The sequence below is a fragment of the Typopeltis vanoorti genome, chromosome 12 (assembly GCF_054136105.1).
Source record: "Typopeltis vanoorti isolate ZY-2024b chromosome 12, IOZ_Tvanoo_1.0, whole genome shotgun sequence".
Classification (NCBI taxonomy): domain Eukaryota; kingdom Metazoa; phylum Arthropoda; class Arachnida; order Uropygi; family Thelyphonidae; genus Typopeltis; species Typopeltis vanoorti.
This window is the reverse complement of record NC_143560.1, coordinates 64,978,445-64,999,767: the sequence shown is the minus strand read 5'-3', so window position 1 is coordinate 64,999,767 and position 21,323 is coordinate 64,978,445. Positions and strand designations below refer to the sequence as shown.

Here is a 21,323-nt window from a genome sequence, read left to right as displayed (position 1 = left end):
AATTCTTCACTGACAGTTCATCATGGAAAAAATTCTTCGCAAGAAAATTGAAACAATATTGTAATTATAATACATATATGAAAAACAAATGCAAAACAAGAAATATTTTAGAAAGTATACTATCTTTCTATATTTCTGTATTATTTATTTAATTTGATTCAATTTAGTTTTTTTTATTTTTATTCTGTATAAAGTGCAATTAATATTTTATATTTTACTGTTTGGTGAGCTCCCTAATTTCTGTTTATGTTTTAAAAGGTTAATTCTTTTTTTTCCCTTTTTTTCCCCCCTTACTAAGATACTATAGTCTCTGCAGATTAATTTTTTATAAAATAATAGTCTCTGGAATATTAATTTTTTATAAAACTATGAAAGAGTGCTTAGAGAGTAAGGTCCCAAATTTGAGAATGTTCATTTATTTTTGTAACCTTTCACTAATTTTCTGCACACTTAAGACACTCATTCAGATGTGATTTTTTTTTAGAAGACAACATGCTTTGAATCATAGGATACCAGTGTATTGCATTATACTAAGCATTGTGAGTTGATAATGGTGAAGTACCTATGATATGTCATCCTGATGACAAACTTTCATTGGAGACCCTTGAGGACTTATGATAGGCCGTTTTGTAATTTTTGTAAAGCACCTCTAAGGCTTTTTAATGGCTCTACCAATTATTATAACTCACTACATCACTGTAGGTTTTGCAGTGTGGCGAAAAGGATGATTATTTAATAGTAATTATTACTCCATATAATAGATAATTATAGAATGATTCAGAATCCCAAAAATATCATCAAGGTATTTTGTTATCTATGTATATTAATTGACATTAGTTCTATTCTTCTAATTGAAATTAGAAGAATTTCTAAATCTCTACACAGAATTGTGGACAGACAAATATTTAAAAAAAGACAACTGGCAAACAATTAACAAAATTGAAAAGGAAATAACTAAAGAAATCAGTCTGAAAAAAACAAGAAAGAAAATCACCTGGAGAAGATAAGCCAGGTCGAGAACTATATAAATATGCAGGAACAAGATTCAAAGAAAGACTCTTTTTATTTTTAAATAAAATTTATTCAACTGGTATCCCCCCCAGTAGAATAGAAAAAAGCAATTGTGATTCCTATCTTTAAAAAAGGTAATAGAGATGACCCTAAAAACTATAGAAGTATCAGTATACTAAATTCCTGTTACAAAATATATAGCAGAATCTTAAATAGCAAACTAATGAAATATTCCGAAAACTTTATTTTAGAAGTTCAGAATAGATTTAGAAAAGGACGATCATGTATAGACCCGGCCTTTTGCCTAAAATTAATAATAGACAAAAGAAGAGAATACAATTTAGAAACACGTATTGCATTTATTGACTTTGAAAAAGCATTTGAAGAAGTTAAAAGAAACAAATTTATTATTATTATTATTATTATTACCCAAGACCTCATGGAGTCAAAGACTCATTTGGGAGGTCCTTTTATCACACACACATCTCATCATACCGTGTCTTAAACACACTCAAACTCCTTGCAGACACCACACTCTCAGGCAAGGCATTCCAATCATTCACAACTCTGCACGTAAAAAACCTAACTCTCACTCCCCTACTCACACCCTCTTTATACAGTTTCCAGGGATGACCTCTGGTTCTCTGCTGATCTCCCGCTATTCTCTGTAGAACTTCTCCACCATTAATCTTATAATCATTAATCTTAGGCCTATAGTTTGATGCTTGAGTTTGATCACCTCTTTTATGAAGTGGCACAATCTTGCCCTCCTTCCACTCTTTAGGAACTTGACCAAGTGCAAGACTTGTATTAAAAAAATATGTCAAGGCAGGTGTCAACTCTCTGGCACATTCCTTCAGAATACGCGGTGATATATTATCAAGTCCCACCGCCTTATTTACATCTAGTTTACTCAACTCCCCTTGGCCGAGTGGTCAACGTATCCGCTCTCCAGCCAAAAGGCCGCTGGTTCGAATCCCACTGTGGGTATGGATGCTTGTGATTGTCTGTGAAAATACTAGTGATGATGGTGGGCGGTAGATGGCGCTGGTGTAGATGATGGCAGTTGGTGGATTGAGCAAGTGGAGACAGAGTGTAAAGTGTCCTCCCTCAATGAGTCACTGGACTCTCTGGAGGTGTTATGTAATAATAATAATAATAATAATAATAATAATCTCTTGCTCACTTACAGTCAGTCTCTCCTCCCCATCATTAACAAGTTTCAAAAGAGGTATACCGTGAGTAGACATATCGATACAAAATTAATAACGGAAAACTCACGAACAAAGATTATTTAATAGTATAATTTTTGCCTCTGTGTCACAGGCATCTTCAGTACATTTTAAGCTCAAAATTAAACAATAATTGACAATTCCTAAAAGCACCACCTAAGTAGCTGGTGTAAGATAACTAAAAAGGTCAATAAATTTCCTAACAAAAAAAAAAAAGTCTGGACTTGCAGAACATGCCATCTTTACTAGACATAGAGTTCATTGGAGAAAGACAAGAGTCCTTCACAAAAGTCGGTTCCTCATGGAATGCCTTTATAAAGAAACATGTGAAACTTTACTTCATTCTCCTAACTTAAACAGATCCGACGGCTTATATCTATCCCCTTTATGGGAGATAGTACTTTATAAATCAGCTAATCTTTCCTAACTTTTTATTGTATACATTTTTTGTTTGGAAATTTATTGACCTTTTTAGTTATCTTACACCAGGTACTTAGGTGGAGCTTTTTGGAATTGTCAGTTATTGTTTAATTTTGAGCTTAAAATGTACTGAAGATGCCTGTGACACACAGGCGAAAATTATACTATTAAATAATCTTTGTACGTGAGTTTTCCGTTATTAATTTTGTATCGATATTATTTAACATATTAAAAGAAAGACAAATACCAAATAATATCCTAAAAGCTATCACAAGTATATATGAAAATAATCAAATACAAATAAGATTAAATCACAAGCTATCATATACGAGAGAGATAAACCAAGGGGTCTGAAAGGGATGTCCCCTCTCGGCAACTCTTTTTAATATTTACTTAAATGAAATAATAATAAAATGGAATAAAAATTTACATCAAGGAATTAAACTTTCTCCTACAGTGAACTTAAACACTCTCCTTTTTGCCAACGACCAAATAATAATTACAAATTCTGAAGATAACTTACAGAAAGCTATTTTAGATCTAAATGAGATAGCCAAAGATTATGGTATGATAATATCAACAGAAAAATCAAAAACTATGGCTTTAAAGGACAAGATCCTGCAATCAATTTAGATCAAGAATTAAAATAGTAATAGATAACAAGATCTTAGAACAGGTGAATTCATTTAATTACCTAGGATGTATGATCACATATGAAAATGAAAAAGATATAAATGTAAAACTTGCAAAATATTTAAAAATAACAGGTGTAGTTAACTCTATATTAAAACCAAACCTAGTTCAAAAACAAACCAGACTAAAAGTATACAATACATTAGCCTCACCAGGCTAATGTATTGTATACTTTTAATGTATGGAAGTGAAATCTGGACAATAAAACAAAAAGACAAACAAAGATTAATAACAGCAGAAATGAAGTTTATGAGAAAAACTGCAGAGTATACCCTATTTGATCACAAAAGAAATGAAGAAATTCTGAAAGAATTAAATCAAGAACCAGTAATAGAAAAAATTAAAAAATATAAACATAAATGGATGGGACACGTTTAAAGAATGAAAACAGAAAGATTACCAAAACAAGCCTTAAAGTACAAGCCATTAGGAAAAAGAAAACCAGGATGTCTTCTTAAATGATTCAATGACTTCTAAGGCCGGAACAGGCCATGCTAGGCCTAAATCCTTGATATGCATGATGATGATGATAATGATTAATTTTTCATTATTTTTTTTAATTTTCTTAAAAAGTAGAATAAATAATTGTTAATTTAGCATTTTTGAAAATTTCTATTGAAAATAAATCTATTTCTAATTATTGACTGTGATTTTTTCATGATTAATAATTTTTTTTTTTTTTGCATAAATATGAGAATATCTGTTAAAATAAAAAGCTGATATAGTGAATCACCTGATTTTTATCAAGATCTCCTTCTTCCAGTTCCTTTTCACCTTGTTCTTGAAAGGTAATGATAATCAAAGCCACAAAAATATTGACAAAAAAAAATGGAAATACTACAAAAAAAACAACATAAAAGATAGCCATCTCGATGCGAAAACGAGGAAGTGGGCCGTAATCTACATAAGTAGAATCCATAGAATTCTGAAGAACACTAATATATAAAAAAGAAAGGTTGAAATTAGTTCTTACTATAATAAATAAATAAATAAATATCATTCAGATAACTATGAAACAGAACTGATTTGAATGTACAGTAATTTTAAAAAAGATTATTTCCTATTAACACATTGTACATGTAAAACTACTGCATTTTGAAATACATCATGACCATTATTATTATTATTACAACAGCTCTACTGAGTCAAGAGAATCCTTGTGGGGAAGAGGGAGTCTTACACAGAGAGCAACATAATGCAATACTGAACCTAAAACTCATTCATGCTCCTAACATTCGTAACGTTCCAACAAAGCATTTCACTCATACATTAGTCTCTATGCAAAGAAATCTACTCCTCACTTTCCTCTTCACCATACCTTTACACAACTTTCAGGGATGGTAGCTTGTTTTTCTCTCCCCCTTTTCTCTATATATAAACCATTCTGTATTAATCTACTAAAATTCCTTTACTAACGTAAACAACTCTACCAATATCACTTCTTTTCTGCCTATCCAGTAAACAATGAAATTTCCATTCTCTCAACTTCACGCTATAACCAACATTGAAGAAATGACTGATATTCCCATATATTTTCTACATTAACTCTCCAGAGTTTCCACATCACAATAGAAACTAGGTGAAATAACAGTCCATGTGCAGACTGACCAATCCTTTATACAGTGGCACAACCACTTCTTAATCCCTACTATCAATAAATTAAAGATACCAAGAAATTATATACTTGGTTTAATCCTTTATCCAAGTGTAAGCAAAGACATTGGCACCTGAACTATTTTTAGGACTGGGGCAAGGGACTTAGTACCAAGGTAAGTGATGTGAAGTCATTAGCTTCTTTATATGAGTTGCCCCAGTTCCTGAAAATAGTTCAGGCACAAACTTCTTTGCTTACACTTGGATAAAGGATTAAAACAATATATAATTTCTTGGTATCTTTAATTAATAGTATAACCAAGTGAAAAACTTCCTAATATCAATGTTTTTACACTTGGTTAAACTATAAGCTAAAGCTGCCAAGAAATTATATTCTTGGTTTAATCTTATATCAAAGTGTAAGCAAACAAAGTTTGCATGTGAAGTTTCTTCATGACTGAGCTACTTGTATACAGGAGCTAATGACTTCACATCACTTGCCTTAGTATCCCATAATTCAAAGCACACATCCTTTTGGGCATGTATAATGCTAAGCATTATGGGAAGAGCTACTACCCAGGCTGGTTTTGGAATTTACTGAGGTAAGTGCAGGGATACCTCTCCAAAACTCTGAGTGATCTATAAGATCACTCTAAATCTTACTGAGTGACCATAAAGTATCACTACTAAACTCATCATTCCTGACTTGAATCACTGTAGGACAGGAAACTTAGCAGTGGCTCCACTCACTGAACAAAAACCAGCCACCGAGTAGAACCTCTCTACTCCCTTGGAAGCAACTACCATCAGTTCCCAGAATACATCCTTTTGGGCAAAACTACTTTGGGTAATGCTTAGCATTATGGGAAGGGTCACTCCCCAGAGCAGTTTTGGCTTTTATTGAGGTATGTTAAGGTAGAGGAATGCCTCTCCAAAAACTCATGTGATCTCTCAGATCACTCAGTCATGAGTGACATGAAGAATCATTTAACTCATCACTCAGCAGTGGTTCTGCTCAGTGATAAGCTCACCCTGACACCAAGGCAAATCCTCAGTGGTGGCTCCACCCAGTGGCATGCCCATGCTACAACCGAGCAGAGCTGTTCATATTCCAGGGAAAAGCATCAACCAAAAGGGCCATGAGACCACTTCAGCAAACTTTCCACATCCATGGTGAAAAACACATCAGTGGGAGCCAGACCCAGAGATACCGAGGTTGATGTAGAAATCATATATATATATTTCCCACATCCAAGTAGTGAAAAGATGTATCACCTCATTATTAATTTACTTTAGATTAAAGACAGATGTTCAAAGTTTTTTCACTTGGTTAAATGCCAAGTGCTGAAATGTCTTGGATAGAGGAATCAGAACAAGAGATCATTGGTGGAAATTGAATAAAGGTGTGGTTAGTAAGGGTGTGAAGACTAGATTTTTTGCTTGGAAAGTTGTGAATGAGTGGAATGGGTTGACAGAGTCAGTTGTGAGCGCTTTGTCTGTTAATGGGTTCAAGGAGTGGTATGATAGATGGGTCTCCTATGATTGTTGGAAAGTTGTGAATGAGTGGAATGGGTTGACAGAGTCAGTTGTGAGCGCTTTTGCAGTTGATATGGGTTCAGCCTACCTCAAACAAATGAGTGTTTGCACAGAAATGATTATGCAATACTGAATGCAATTTCACAAATTTCAAATCTGAATGGGTTGGTAATGACATTATACAAGGGTAACTGTCAGTCCAAAGGGATGTTGAAATGCATGTACATGAATGCCTTAAGTAACAGAAATAAGAGTCAGGAGTTTTTGTTATTGTCAACTCAATGTGGCCAAAAATTACAGGCACCAGTGAAACCTGGTTGATGAGAAATTATACAGTTGCAGAGATAGAATGTAAAGAGTACTACATTTTCAAGTAGGATAAAGGGAGGTGGGGTATTGCTGATGGTAGCTGAAATTCAACTAAAAATTACAAATTAAAGAGGGTTTTGGGTCTGGGGAAGATGGTTCATTTGAAGCTGATTGATGTGCAATAGAGATCAACAGGACAAAATATATTGTTGGTTGCTGCTATAAACCAAGGGATCCACAGGAAGATGTAGATGCTGTGTATCAGCATATTAGCACAATCAGTGTAGGCTGACCAATTATTATGGGAATCTTCAACAACTCTCAGGATATAGACTGAAGTTAGGAGAGAGAGGATAGCAAGATCGAAGTGGAATTTATAATCAATTGGTAAGGGATAATTATCTGAAATAGCAGTATGCTGGATCGGTAATAGCATCAGAAGATATATATCTATAAAAAAGGCAGATATTCTGTCTCAATTTGGGGAGAGTTACCATGTAGTCTTCTTATGGGGTGTAGCTAAACATGTAGAACTGTCTATCAAGAAAAGGATTTGTTGAATGACAAAGCTGATAATTATGACAGACTTAGAAGACATCTTGGAGCAGTATCATGGCTTGAGAGAAGATATAAGGAAATAATTTCAGCAGTGCATGGGTAGTGGTCACTGATTATTTGAAAGAAGTAGTATCAGACTGCAAACCCATGGTCAGGAAGATAAACCAAATGAGGGTTATGTAGATGAGTAAAAATATAAATCAAGAGCTACAAAACAAGAAAACATTGTAAAGGAATTATAAAGAGAAAGGTGATCAGCATATTCATGAGCAGTGCAAAGTGCAACTAAGAAAGGTAACTAGTATGGTAAGGAAGGACAAATCATATTATGAGAGAAAATTAACTAATCAGGCCAAAGTAAATCCAAAAGAGTTTTTTTTTTTTTTTGGTATGGAGCAAGTAAGAGTATATGAGAATGGAAAGATTTCTTTAATCAATGCTTACAGTAGGAAAGTGATAGAAGCAAAATAAATAGTTGATAAATAAATAAATAGTGCTTCATTGATAGTCCCATTACATAAATGTGGCTCCATGACAGAAGTAGCAAATTAGAGACCAATTAACTTGTTTAAGTTAAGGGATATTACATCCCATATTGTTTCTTAGCCGAATGAGAAACTCAAAAGAGTTTCATGCCGAATATAAAAATTATATAAAGTTCAGCGATTCCAAGCATAAGCAAATACCTGGATAGCAGCAACTGACCCTTAAGGGTCAGTTGCTGCTATCCAGTCTATCCAATTAATTAATAAAATAATTAATTAATTAATAAATTAATAAAAGAATTGGTAGTAAGATTGCTATCCAATCTTACTACCAATTCTCATAGAAGGGATGTAAGTTCTGTTCGCTACAAACTTGGTATTAATTAGGTCAACCTACTCACTGATGAGACCTCAATAAAGGTTGAAACTGGTCTGGGTAGTGACCTTCTCTCATAATGTTGAACAGTAATACAGCTCCTAGGAGCTAAGTTCACATTATGGGTAAATATCAAGAATAGTGATCGGATCTTGCTCCACCTTTGCTATGAGTTGCCTCAGCTTGCACTACCTTAAGGGTCAGTTGCTGCTATCCAGGTATTTGCTTACGCTTGGAATCGCTGAACTTTATATAATTTTTATATTCGGCATGAAACTCTTTTGAATTTCTTATTCGGCTAAGAAACAATATGGGATGTAATATCCCTTAACTTAAACAAGTTATATGTCGCCGAATTGAAGCCTTTGGCTCTTCATATATTTAATAGAGACCAATTAATATCTCAGGAGTGATGGTTAAAGTATTGGAAAAATCGGTTTCATCATCACTCCTGAGATATTAATCCAGCAGTGGGTGGATAGGAATATGATACTCTAAGGTGGGCAGCAGGGCTTTGTAAAAGATAGGTCTCTTTGTTTTAATAATTTACTCACATGTCAAAATACAGTGACAACAGAATTAGATAAGTGAAATGGCTAAACTATGATACTGCTGGATTTTGTAAAGGCATTTGACAGTGCTGCATGGAAAACTATTACAAAAGTTGGAGCAAATGTTGAGAGTTTATTTTTCACTTGGTTAGACTATAATGAGTTTCGTTTAATCCTTTATTCAAGTGTGGGCAAACAAAGTTTGCGCCTGAAAGTGTCTTCAGGACTGGGGTAAGGTAGTACAACACCAGGAAACTCATTGCAAAGGTGGAGAAAGTTCTCATCACTCCTATCTCAGTATTTCCTATAATGCAAAGCACATCTCCTTGCGGATATGTGTAATGCTATGCATTAAGGCAAGGGCCACCACCCATACCGGTTTCGACCTTTATTGAAGTCTCGTCAGTGGGAGCCAGGCCCAGTAGTGGAGACACCAAGGCATAAGCAATAAGAGGTCATCCCAACCTATGGGAGTTGCCAAAGGGTGTACAACCTTATTATTAAATTACACCGGATTCAGAGAAAGATGTTGAGAGTTTATTTTTCACTTGGTTAGATTATAATGAGTTTAGTTTAATCCTTTATCCAAGTGTGTTATCCAATAGGTTGAGATGACCTCTCATTGTTTCTGCCTTGGTGTCTCCACTACTGGACCTGGCTCCTACTAACGAGACCTCAATAAAGGTCGAAACCGGTATGGGTGGTGGTCCATGCCTTAATGCATAGCATTACACATATCCGCAAGGAGATGTGTTTTGCATTATGGGAAATACTGAGATAGGAGTGATGAGAGCTTTCTCCGCATTTGCAACGAGTTGGCTGGTATTGTACTACCTTACCCCAGTCCTGAACACACTTTCAGGCGCAAACTTTGTTTGCTCACACTTGGATAAAGGATTAAACTAAACTCATTATAGTCTAACCAAGTCAAAAATAAACTCTCAACATCTTTCTCTGAATCCGGAGTAATTTAATAATAAGGTTGTACACCCTTTGGCAACTCCTATAGGTTGGAATGACCTCTCATTGCTTCTGCCTTGGTGTCGCCACTACTAGGCCTGGCTCCTACTGACGAGACCTCAATAAAGGTCGAAACTGGTATGGGTAGTGGCCCTCGCCTTAATACATAGCATTACATATATCCACAAGGAGATGTGCTTTGCATTATGGGAAATACTGAGATAGGAGTGATGACAGCTTTCTCCACCTTTGCAATGAGTTGCCTGGTGTTGTACTACCTTACCCCAGTCCTGAAGACACTTTCAGGTGCAAACTTTGTTTTCTCACACTTGGATAAATGATTAAACTAAACTCATTATTGGAGCAAATGGGAAATGGATATGAAGCTGGTAGAATGGATGGGAGGAGGGGGGGGGCTAACAGACAGACAGACACCAGAGAGTAGTATATGATGGATTGGGAGAAGGAGAATGAAGATGACTAGTGAAGTGCCTCAGGGTTGAGTACTAAAGCCCCCTCTGTAATTTATATATTAATGATATAAGGAAAGATTTGGGGGGGGGGGGATATTCAGTTTTTTGCTGATGCAAAACTGGGGAAGGAAATATTTGATTAAGGTGATGTAGATATGGTGATGGGTCATATGACACAAAACAATTTTGTATGATGTCTGATGTGAACATGAATAATCAGCTGGATGGTCCTGACAGTTTTAACAATGTGACTCATAAAATAAAACTCTTTGCTACCACCACTCTCAGCCCTCTCATCTTCTCCACTTTCTTCCAAATTTCCTGATTAATTGTATACTCTGCATCCTATTGAAACCCATTTAACCTTTTCACTGCTAAGCTTGAGTAATTTCAAGCAGTTTAAAACTGGATTCCTTGCTAAGTTGCAGAATACTGCAGTGCACTTTTGCATTTATAAATTCATGATCAAAACCACATTTGAATTTCTCAGGGATGTGGATACATCTATTATAAATATAATTCAGTTAAACTAAAACATTTCTCTGTCTTCATCTGCTATCTAGAGGAAAATATTTGCACTTTTGCCTATAACAGAAAAAAAAACTCTCCCACCTAATGTGTCGCATGGTCAGCATCTTCCCACAGATAGTTAAAACAATAAGAAGTGTACATAGGGATAATAAATCACAAAAATTGCAGGAAATCATGAGGAAAGAAGAGAAAAGTAGACAAATCAGCGAATAATGAAGCCCCACTGAATAACACTATCAGTTAGCAGGTCAGACATGATGAGTACTTCTGCTGAATATTGTTGTTAGGACTTGAAGTGGTACATAGATTTCTGCTTTTCACTCCTGCACATAATTTCTACATTCTTAGACAATGTATAAAGAAAATGCAGGGAAAAACCTAATATTTACATCTGTGATTTGAAAATTTGAAAATCTGTAAATTTTCAAATTTTCAAATCTTCCACATTAAGAGCAGCAATTAAAATGAGAGGTGGACTCCCCTGGTGAACCCTCCTCAAATTGAAAGGAAGATACTTTCCAATATTCGTTTTTCCTGCTCCTAAGAAAAATCCCACAAAGTACTGCCATGTATGTCCAAACATCATTTGAAGAAAAGAAAAGTGGAGAGAGAGAGAGAGAAAGAGAGAAAAAGCGAGTGAGTAGATATATGTGTGATAAATGTTGCGAACCGATGTATCTATTCCGTTTCAAAAAATATCAAGAACTTCAAAAATTTTGCAAGAATGTCAGAGGTAATGTAGAATGTTCCATATTGTATAAAAATACTGAGCAAGATTTTCAGTAAAACATAATTTATGTTTTAATTTTGGTTAAATATCAACTGAAAAAAAACCAACTAAAGTTTTACATGTGATTTTTTAATGTAAATCATAACAGAAAATAAGCCAACAACGAGAGTTTAGCTAGCTGATATATTCCAAGCAGTGAAAGAGTAAAGACCTTACATGTTGGTCTTACTAGTAGCTCCATTCATTTGCTCAATCACACAGCCTATTCAGATCCCCACAAAATTTGATCTACTCCTCACAGTTCTTCATAACTGTGTCATTTGCAAACAGCTGTGTATCTCCATTTAAACCTGTCCTCCTATCATTAACATACAAGTTAAATAATAATGGTCTTAAAACAGAAAGCTGCATCATATTCCCTTAATGACCTTCCTATTTTAAAAAGGATACCATTCTCCCATACACAACTTGCTGATACCAATCAGACAGTCAGTCATCTATCCAATTCCATGATGAGTCCTTGGAATCCTTGGAAGTATCATGTAACAATAGTTACATGACACATAATGTAACATAACAATAGTTACCAGCCAGAAATCTATTGAAAGCATTTAAAAAATCCAAGTATATACCAGTGTAATGCATCATCCTTATTCTGTGACTTTTTACCCTGGTGTAGAACATAAGCAGACTGCTAAAATGTAACTTACTTTTTAACACACCACCATGCTGACCATCACAGAGAATACTGCTATTATCAACCCAATTCTGAATCCTAGCATTCACCAGCCTCTCCAATATCCACAACTGAAGACACACAGATTAGCCTATAAATTCTAGCCTCAGTTACGTTTCTTCCTTCATGAAGAAGAACAATTTTACCTTCTAACATCAAAGACACATCACCTCCTTTATCTAATGCCAGGATATATCCAGCTTTGTTCCTGTATTTTAAAGCTGCTTTTTTAGAATAGTTTATCGCTATCCCTTAGAATCATATGACTAGTGTTTAGGCTGTATCATGAAGAAATATTTATATTTTCCCTCACAATCTAGGATTCCATAATACAGTGAAATACTAATAGGATTCTAAGGGATATCAGTAAATTGTGGTATAAAAACTACTTTAAATTTGAACATCTTTTTAAAGGGAGTTAGGAAAAATCAGTTTATCATTCTAATTTCAATCAAAACAATGAACACATAGCAAAAAAAAAAAACTGAGATTGCTATCCAAACTATTGGATAAAGGCAGGCACTAACCTATCTCTGACTATATTCCAAATTAGAACACCACAATGTAAAACTGAAAGAGAAATATTAGGTGTGAACTTAGAGAGAAAAAGTTGTTGGAAATTTTTCCACTTGGTTATACTATAAATTAAAGATACCAAGAAATTATATACTTGGTTTAATACTTTATCCAAGTATAAGCAAACAAAGTTTGCACCTGAAGTATTTTCAGGATTGAGGCAATTCGTATATAGAAGTTAATGACTTCACATCACTTGCCTTGGTATCCCATAATGCAAAGCATTATGGGATACCAAGGCAAGGTTGAAGCCATACTAAGGTTGAAGTAATACTGAAGTCATATTTTCATGTACGAGTAGCCAAAAGGTGTCACACCTTATTATTAAAATACTCTGAATTAGAGATAGTTGTTGGAAGTTTTTCCACTTGGTTATACTATAAACTAAAGATATCAAGAAATCATTAGCTGCTATATACAAGTTGCCCATCCTGAAAATACTGAAAATTCAGGTGCAAACTTTGTTTGCTTACACTTGGAGAAAGGATTAAACCAAGCATATAATTTCTTAGTATCTTTAATTTATGGTGTGTAAACTTTAAAGGATGTAGAGGAAATGTGAAATCTGGGAGCGGTGATGGAGGATGATTCAAGGATCACATTCCACAAGTTGTGGAGTCATCAATTAGATAATGGTAATCATGTGGAAGATCCTGATGTGCAGAAATAAAGAGGTTATGATTCCTCTGAACATTGTATAAGGCCTTGATAAAGCATTGTTAAATTGTGAATGAAGCTATGTTATGTAATTTATTTTTTTTTCATTCACATTTAACATTCCTTATTAAATATTAATCATGACTTATATAAAATTATTTATTAGTCCTTAATTGAGAATTACTAATTAAATATTTAATTAAAACCTGATCTACTATTAATTTATAAAATATTAAAATGTATAGAATTTTGTATAACCAAATATATATGGTGTAACGTAAAGTGTTATTTTATATTTAACTGTATACGTAATCAAAAAGTTGAAGAAGTAGCTTAAATATTTTGTTGTTCTTATTTGTAAAATATTTAATGCTATGTAATCACAAATGTAGTAGTAAAAGAGCATACATTACATTAGCGAAATGTTTACGCTTAGTCTATTGTCATGGAGATGCACGCGTAAACAACCACGAGTGAAGAGAGCGTGGCGTTCGAACGTAAGGTGGGAGTGAAGGTCATATAGAATAGGGAGAGAAAGAGAAAGAGAAGGAAGGTCATAGATAAGACAGGGAAGGGAGAAGAATTATTATTAAGGAGTGAGGAGAGAGTTTTGCGGAACCAAGATTATAAAATCCTGAGGGCAGAAATTTATGAGTTTAGTGTTCGGAAGTGAACCTATAAGTAGTGAAACATAAAGTTTAATGTTATAAGCGAAATCTGCTGTTGTTATGAAGAAAGGTTGATGCCGTAATCAGATAAAAGGAAACTGGACAGTCAATGCGAAAATTCTGATTAGTTCCAGTTAATCTGGATTACGATTTTAATTCTGTGTTGCCCTAGGAAAAGGTTATATTGATTACTTGGAGAAAAGTGAATAAGAACAGATATCAGTACCTAATTACTGTTGTTTGGAATAGTGAAGTGCGACTAACAGTAGTATAGTTTGAACTGTGGAGAAATTTTATTATGTGTGTTCCGCTAATGTTAATTAAGTTAATTCATAAGTGCTCTCTCAATAATTTGATGTATTGAAGAATTTGTCTGGTAAGAGTAGTTGTGTAAGTTTCTCTATTCTAGCATTAACTGTAATATATCTCCGATGCTCAAGGTCCGGGAATATATTTGCTTGGAATATAGCTTACGTAGTTTATTGCCTGCTGTGAATATAAACATTGAGCTGATAAATTTGTGAAGACTGAATAAATGTGAAATTGTTATATTAACTTGAGATAAGAAGATTTGTGTATTTGAGACTGTGAATAGTATATGAAAATTAGAACATTGAATTAGCATCAGTGACCTAAGAAGATGTGTTAAGTTAATTGTATAGTTCCATTTTAAAATAGAGTTCTTGTATTTGTTAACCATATCATATATTAAATGTTTTATTTTGTTGATCTAAATATTGTGTTTGCCTGAATTCCTTATTATTGCACCGTTCATAAATATTCGAATCTTGCGGGAACCCCAAGTAAAAATGATAATAGATGATTTGGCCTAATGAGATGACTGCTAACTTAATTTAGAACTGATCCTACTATTTATATAGACTAATCTAAGAATAGGGTGGCGCAGTATAAATATAAATTTCCCTACTTTTGGATCGGTGATCATTTCGTAATTAGTTATTTTATTCATAAAAGTGACTTAAGACTAGATGGTGAATTAGAACACGACGGAAAGGAGTCGTCATGACAGCATCATATGGATTATTATGCAGAAATTTGGTCACTGGGTTTTCATGATGACAGGGGTCCAGAGAAGATTCATAAAGATGGTAAGTGGTCTTTGGAATGTGAAATATTAAGAGAGATTGAAAGAATGTAAATTGCAAAGCCTTGTGAATAGGAGGAGGAGGAGGAGGAGTGACATGATTGAGACATACAAGTTAGTCTGAGGTTGTTATCAGGTTAACATGGAAGAAATTTGTCATAGAATGGGAGAGGGGGAAGATAGAATAATAGACCATCCCCGAAAACTGTATAAGGAGTCTGTGAGTAGAGGAGTGAAGAGCAAATTTTTTACATGGAGAGTGGTTGGTAAGCGGAATGCATTGCCTGAGATTTGTTTGTGATAGTGTGTACCTCCCACAATAAGTCTGTGACTCCATGTAGGTCAGATGTTAATAATAATAATAATAATAATTTTGATTATTATTATTACTCAAGACCCCATTGAGTCAAAGACATTTGGGAGGTACTTTTATCATACACACAGCTCATCATACCGTGCTTTAAACACACTCAAATTTTCTGCAGACACCACACTCTCAGGCAAGGCATTCCAATCATTCACAACTCTGAATGAAAAAAACCTGCTTCTCACTCCCCTACTCACACCCTCTTTATACAGTTTCCAGGATGACCTCTGGTTCTCCCCTATCTCCCACTATTTTCTATAGAACCTCTCTAGCATTGATCCTATAACAGCCCCTTACTAACTTGTAGGTCTCTATTATATCTCTCCTCTTCCTCCTGTCCACGAGACTCAGCAAATTGCATCTTCTCAATCTTTTCTCATACTCGATATTCCAGAGGTTAGAAACTACCTTAGTCGGTCACCTTTGGACCCTTTCCAACATTTCTTCATCCTTCTGAAAACCAGGTGACCAAATCTGGGCACAACAGTCCATGTGTGGCCTAATCAAAACATTATACAATGGAACAAAAATCTCCCTACTTCTACAAGTCAGTGTCCTCTGCATCATTCCCAGAAGCCTTTGTGTTGTCTTCACAATTTTGGTTATGTTCCCCCTAAATTTCAGATCCTTATCCACTATCACCCCCTCCAGATCTCTTATTTCCTCAACCTGTGACAAAATTAATTAATTATTTACAAGTAAACACAAAGTACAAGTAAGAATTTATTATAAGGCCTCCCTCGATGAGTCTGAGGACTCCCTGGAGTTGCCCGTAATAATAATAATTTCAGTCTGAAAGCCACAGACCATCTTTAGTGGCAAAAAACAGTTGATACAGGTAGAATGCAAACAATGGGTTTATTTAAAATAGAATGAGGTATGTGATGTTATATTTCCAGTAATGTTATGTTCTAACTGAGGAAAAGGTTAATATAACAGTATAAAAATAAATAAATAAATAAAATAATTTGTAATGTCATACTCTACAGATAACCCAATAGATACAGCATCTTATTAGTTCCTTGAGACCTTATTTTATTTATTTATTCTTATGGCAAAAGGAATACAGAACAGCTACTGGTCAATGTCCAGTCTGGAAAGCCAATCCAAGGCCTCATCCATCACCTGGTGGATGTTGTGTAGGCCACACCATGAAATTGGCGCCTTGGGCAGTCGTTCACAATATGAGTAATCGTCTAAGCCACAGGAGAACAATCACAACAAGGGTGGTCTAACAGCCTCCATTTATGTAGTAGGTAGCCACATCTGCCCTGGTTAGTTCTGATCCTGTTGATTGATGACCAAATCTTCCTAGGAAGGTCAAAACCAGGCTGTACTGAACAGGGATCTTCTACCAGGAAGCCATTTGTTGGGAGATTGTTGGACCAGTATTCTTTCCACATGTCAGGTGTTGATGGCAATGCAGCTGAAGAGAGTTCGTCCAAGGACCAGAAAGGCTTTGTAGATTTTAGGCAAAGACTAGGTGGATTTATGAGAGTCTGGGTGCAGGGGCAAGAGTGGGTTGCTCATTGTTTTACTAAATTCTTTAATCGAGCCTTGTCTTCTCCGTATGTTTGGTGGAGCAATGTTAGATAGCACAGGCAGCCAGGAGAGAGGTGCTTCTCACCGTCCCACTAATTGTGCACATGGAAGAATTTAGCTGGGTGTCTATAATGTTAGTGTGTGCACTTCTTTCCCAGACATGGGCACAATATTCTGCTGCAGAGAATGTGAGGGCTAGCGAGGAATGGCCTTAGGACTTCTGCACCACAATCCTGGGTTGTCCCAGCCATCCTTGAAATGATACTGTGTCTCATTTTAATTTTGTTAGACAGGTTGGTGATGTGCCTTTTATAGGTTAGGCTTCTGTCCAGGCTCACGCCAAGGTATTTCAGGTGAGGCTCATGTTTTACCATTTTTCCACAGAAAGAAAGGTTGAGGTGTCGATTCGCATCTGCATTGTTCAAGGGAAATACCATGGACACAGTTTTTGTTGGATTTGGCTTCAAGTATCACTGCTTGAAGTATTCTTCCAGGATGTTCAAGGTTGATTCCAGGTTGGCAAAGGAGGTAGACTGATGTAGGATTGCTAGGTCATCAGCATCCATATACTTGCTTGAGCTGGTATGTGGTAAGTCATACACGTAGATGTTAAATAGTAAAGGGAATAACACAGAGCCCTGTGGGAGACAGTTGTGAAGGAATCTGGGCATGCTCTTATTTCTGCCAAGATGGACCAGATCTTTCTGTTGGAAAGAATGGATTCAAAAAGCTGGAAATTTTTTTGCACCTTATAATATTTCCTAGCTTTAGGAGAGGGTCCCTGATCCAGACTATGTCATAAGCTGATGTTAGGTCAGTGAAAGTGGCTCTGGATTTAAGTTTCTTCTGGAAGCGTGCTTCAATCTGTGTTCTCAGAGCCAGGACCTGGTCACAGCATCTTCTTCCTAGCCTGAAGCCAGCTTGTTCAATCGGGAGTGCTCTTTCGATGAGTGGTGAAATTCTTTTAAGGAGAATTCTTTCAAAGAGCTTAAAGGTGGAGCAAAACAAGGAGATAGGTCGTAGATTTTTGACATCATTTGGATCTTTCCCTGGTTTGGGCATGGCAATTATTTTGGCTTCCTGCCATAGATTTGGTTGTTTTCCAGTTATTATAATTTTTGAGAAAAGGGTGGCCATTCATGTTTGGCCTTGTTGACCGAGATGTTTTAGAAACTCAGGGAGGATACCATCTACTCCTGCAGCCTTGATATTCTTGGTGAGTTTTAAGGCTACCTATACCTCTTCCTGAGATACTGGGTGTACAAGTTCAGGAAGCTCGTGACCCGTCTTCAGGATTTTTTCTGATGGAAGATTGCACAGTAATTTTCTTGATAGAGCTGGGACGTATCTTGGAAGTTGTTGTTGGTTCTTCCCCACCTAATTTTCTCAACGTGACCAGCTTTTCCGGCTAGATGTGGTGAAACTAGTTCATGGATGGTTGAGATCCATCTTTCCTTTCTGTTTTTATCCAGTGTTGCTATGAGTTATTTAGCAACAGTTGGGACCTTATGATTTCATAAAATACCATTCTTGGTATTAATAGTAAGTAATAAAAAAAATTAATGATGCATTATTCTAATCAGACTTTCCCATATTTTTGATAATGATAGGCAGTCATTCCAATTTGAGTTCGGGCAGTGAAGCAAGTCTTCAGCACTCTCCTTATATAGATGTTCAAATTTGTAGTGACAGCGATGTAGTAGGCATGTTTCAGACCACAGAATGTTGTGGTCTGTGTCTATCCCATGTTGAGCCAATCCAGATTTATCAGATTTCCTCATTGATAAATATATGGTTGATATTCTTGTATTTTTTTTTTTTCTATTGATCGTCAAGTTTATCTGAAGCAGTATATAGATGGCAGTCACAGGGAACTTGGTGTACACCCGGGAGAGACATTAAGCCCACAAGGCTGTGACTTCATATAGGTCAGATGTTAATAATAATAATGATATTAAATAAATAAATCATTATAAGAGCACAATTTCGATTAAGTGTAACTGTATTGTGCAATGACTAATAAAAGTTCTCTAATACAGTAAGACCTCAACTCATACAAATTTAAGCAATACGGATTCAAGTTACACAGATTAGTAAATAATGTGGTTGCAGTATTTCAACTTCCTTATAGCAAGATCCTTTATCAAGCACAACTCTGATTACAACATCAGAGTTGTGCTTGATGCATGGCTTAATAGAAATTTGGAATGTGGAATAAGATGACAGATTGAAAGAATGTAAATTGCAAAGCAAAATGAAAGAAATTAAATACAGCTCAGCGCATCATTGCCATTTTTAGTTTCTACCTTGAGAGCAAAATTGGGACCTGTTAGTTAACTTACCTTGTACTTATATATTTACTTATATAAAACAGAATATAAATCCATATATATGTCTAAGAAACATAAAAGTGATGAAAATAAATACATGTATTCATAGTGGTAAGAACAGGTGCCGTATAACTATGAAGCGTCAAGTGGATCTTATGAAACATAAATGAGGTAACAAGTTCATAGACATTGAAATAATTACCGAAATGAATGAATTGACTGTTAGAACTATTATTATTATTATTATTATTGTGTAACACCTCCAGGAGTCCAAAGGCTCATTGAGGGAGTGCACCTACTCTACGGTTCTCTGTCTCACCCTCAATCAACCAACTACGCACTGCATCATCTACACCAATGCCACTAGTCTATTCACAGACAATCACAAACATCCATGCCCACAGCAGGATTTGAACCCACAGCCTTTTGGCTGGAGAGCGGATATGCTAACCACTTAGACAACCAGGATGACAAAAATTTCCTCTAGTCGTCAACTAGGTTTGACACCAAGTCTTCCTTCGTATGATCAAGGCACCATGGTGTGCAAACACCACATCCACTGAGCTACACAGGCTCAAAATATAAAAGATATAGAATATATTAAAAAAGATATAGAAAATATAAAAGATTATAAAAGATAAAGTTTGCATTGTGCACTGCACTTAGAGTTCAGCCAATGTAATCCACAATCACTTCCAAGAAAAGAAATAAACTGATAAAACAAATGGAAAAATTATTGATGAATTGGATTAAAGCCAGTTTTAATCCAATTCATAAAACTATCAAAATTTTTTAAACTTTTTAAACAAGGCAATCTCTCTACCATATGGTAGAGAGATTATTGCCATATGGCAATAATAATAATAATAATAATAATAATAATAATAATAATGCCACACTTCGTGCTCTGGATTTTGTTTCAAAGGTGCAGCCCTGGCACTATTTCTTTTAGGACTACACCCCTGATTAAAGCCATGCAATAATGAATGTGAATAAGTCTTATGCTTATACAAGAGAAAAAACAAAATGTTGTTGTTGCTTGCTATAAACTGATTTATGAGGAAATAAAAAAAAGGAAAAAAAAATAAACAGCTGCAGTAGTATAGGCTGTGTGTATAAGATACAGTATTGCATATTCATAATAAATATTCAACACTGTTTAGTTTTCTTACAATTACATAAGCCTTTATATTTATATAATCAGTTGGATACTGAGGAAACTTTCATTTCCTCAAAGTTATATTTTATAAGCAGAACCTGTTTAGCTTTAATTGTCCTTTGAAAGAAATATCTTTGTCAAAATGCATCACATTAAGCACTATTTCACATACATAGATTTCCAACTTCCATGGAAACCTTCAGAATGAATTAACTGCATAAGTCGATAAGTCAATGTTCTTTTATAAGTTTTTATAGTCATAAAATACAAAAGAGTAAGAATATCTCCATTGCTCCCATCAAAAAATGCTTAAATTTACTTAATTATTAGCAGCAGCATCAGATAATAGCTATAATAGTATATATATACATATTTTTTTTGTCAAAAAAAGAAAGTGATTTATTTTGGTAATGTGTATGTTTCAGTGGATATTAATTCACTTACTTTGGCCATCCTTCTCCTGTCTGAACAGTAAAAAGCGTTAACATGGCTGCCATTACATTATCATAGTGAAAAGGCTGATGCAGCCATTCTCGTTCATGCACTTCAGGTGGTCTATCTTGTTCATTAAATACAAAGTATTCTCCCCTGTAACAAACATACAACTTTTGTTAGAGTAAATTAAAAATTTAAGTTTATGAAAAATCTAATTAACATTGTTTTCAATATTATTATTATTATTATTATTATTACCGGGCGACTCCAGGGAGTCCTTAGACTCATCG

At 35.0% G+C, this 21,323-nt stretch overlaps 1 protein-coding gene across 1 annotated transcript in view; it reads right to left on the bottom strand.

Moving 5' to 3' along the window:
- Positions 1–21,323, bottom strand: part of LOC150100847 (voltage-dependent calcium channel type A subunit alpha-1-like) — a 1,659,894-nt gene that overhangs the window by 916,890 nt on the left and 721,681 nt on the right. The window contains exons 28-29 of the mRNA XM_090401918.1: positions 21,043–21,186; positions 4,090–4,291 (exon numbers count right to left, since the gene is read on the bottom strand). Of these exons, the coding sequence (XP_090258044.1) occupies positions 4,090–4,291; positions 21,043–21,186 (346 nt within the window). The remainder of the gene's footprint in view (positions 1–4,089; positions 4,292–21,042; positions 21,187–21,323) is intronic.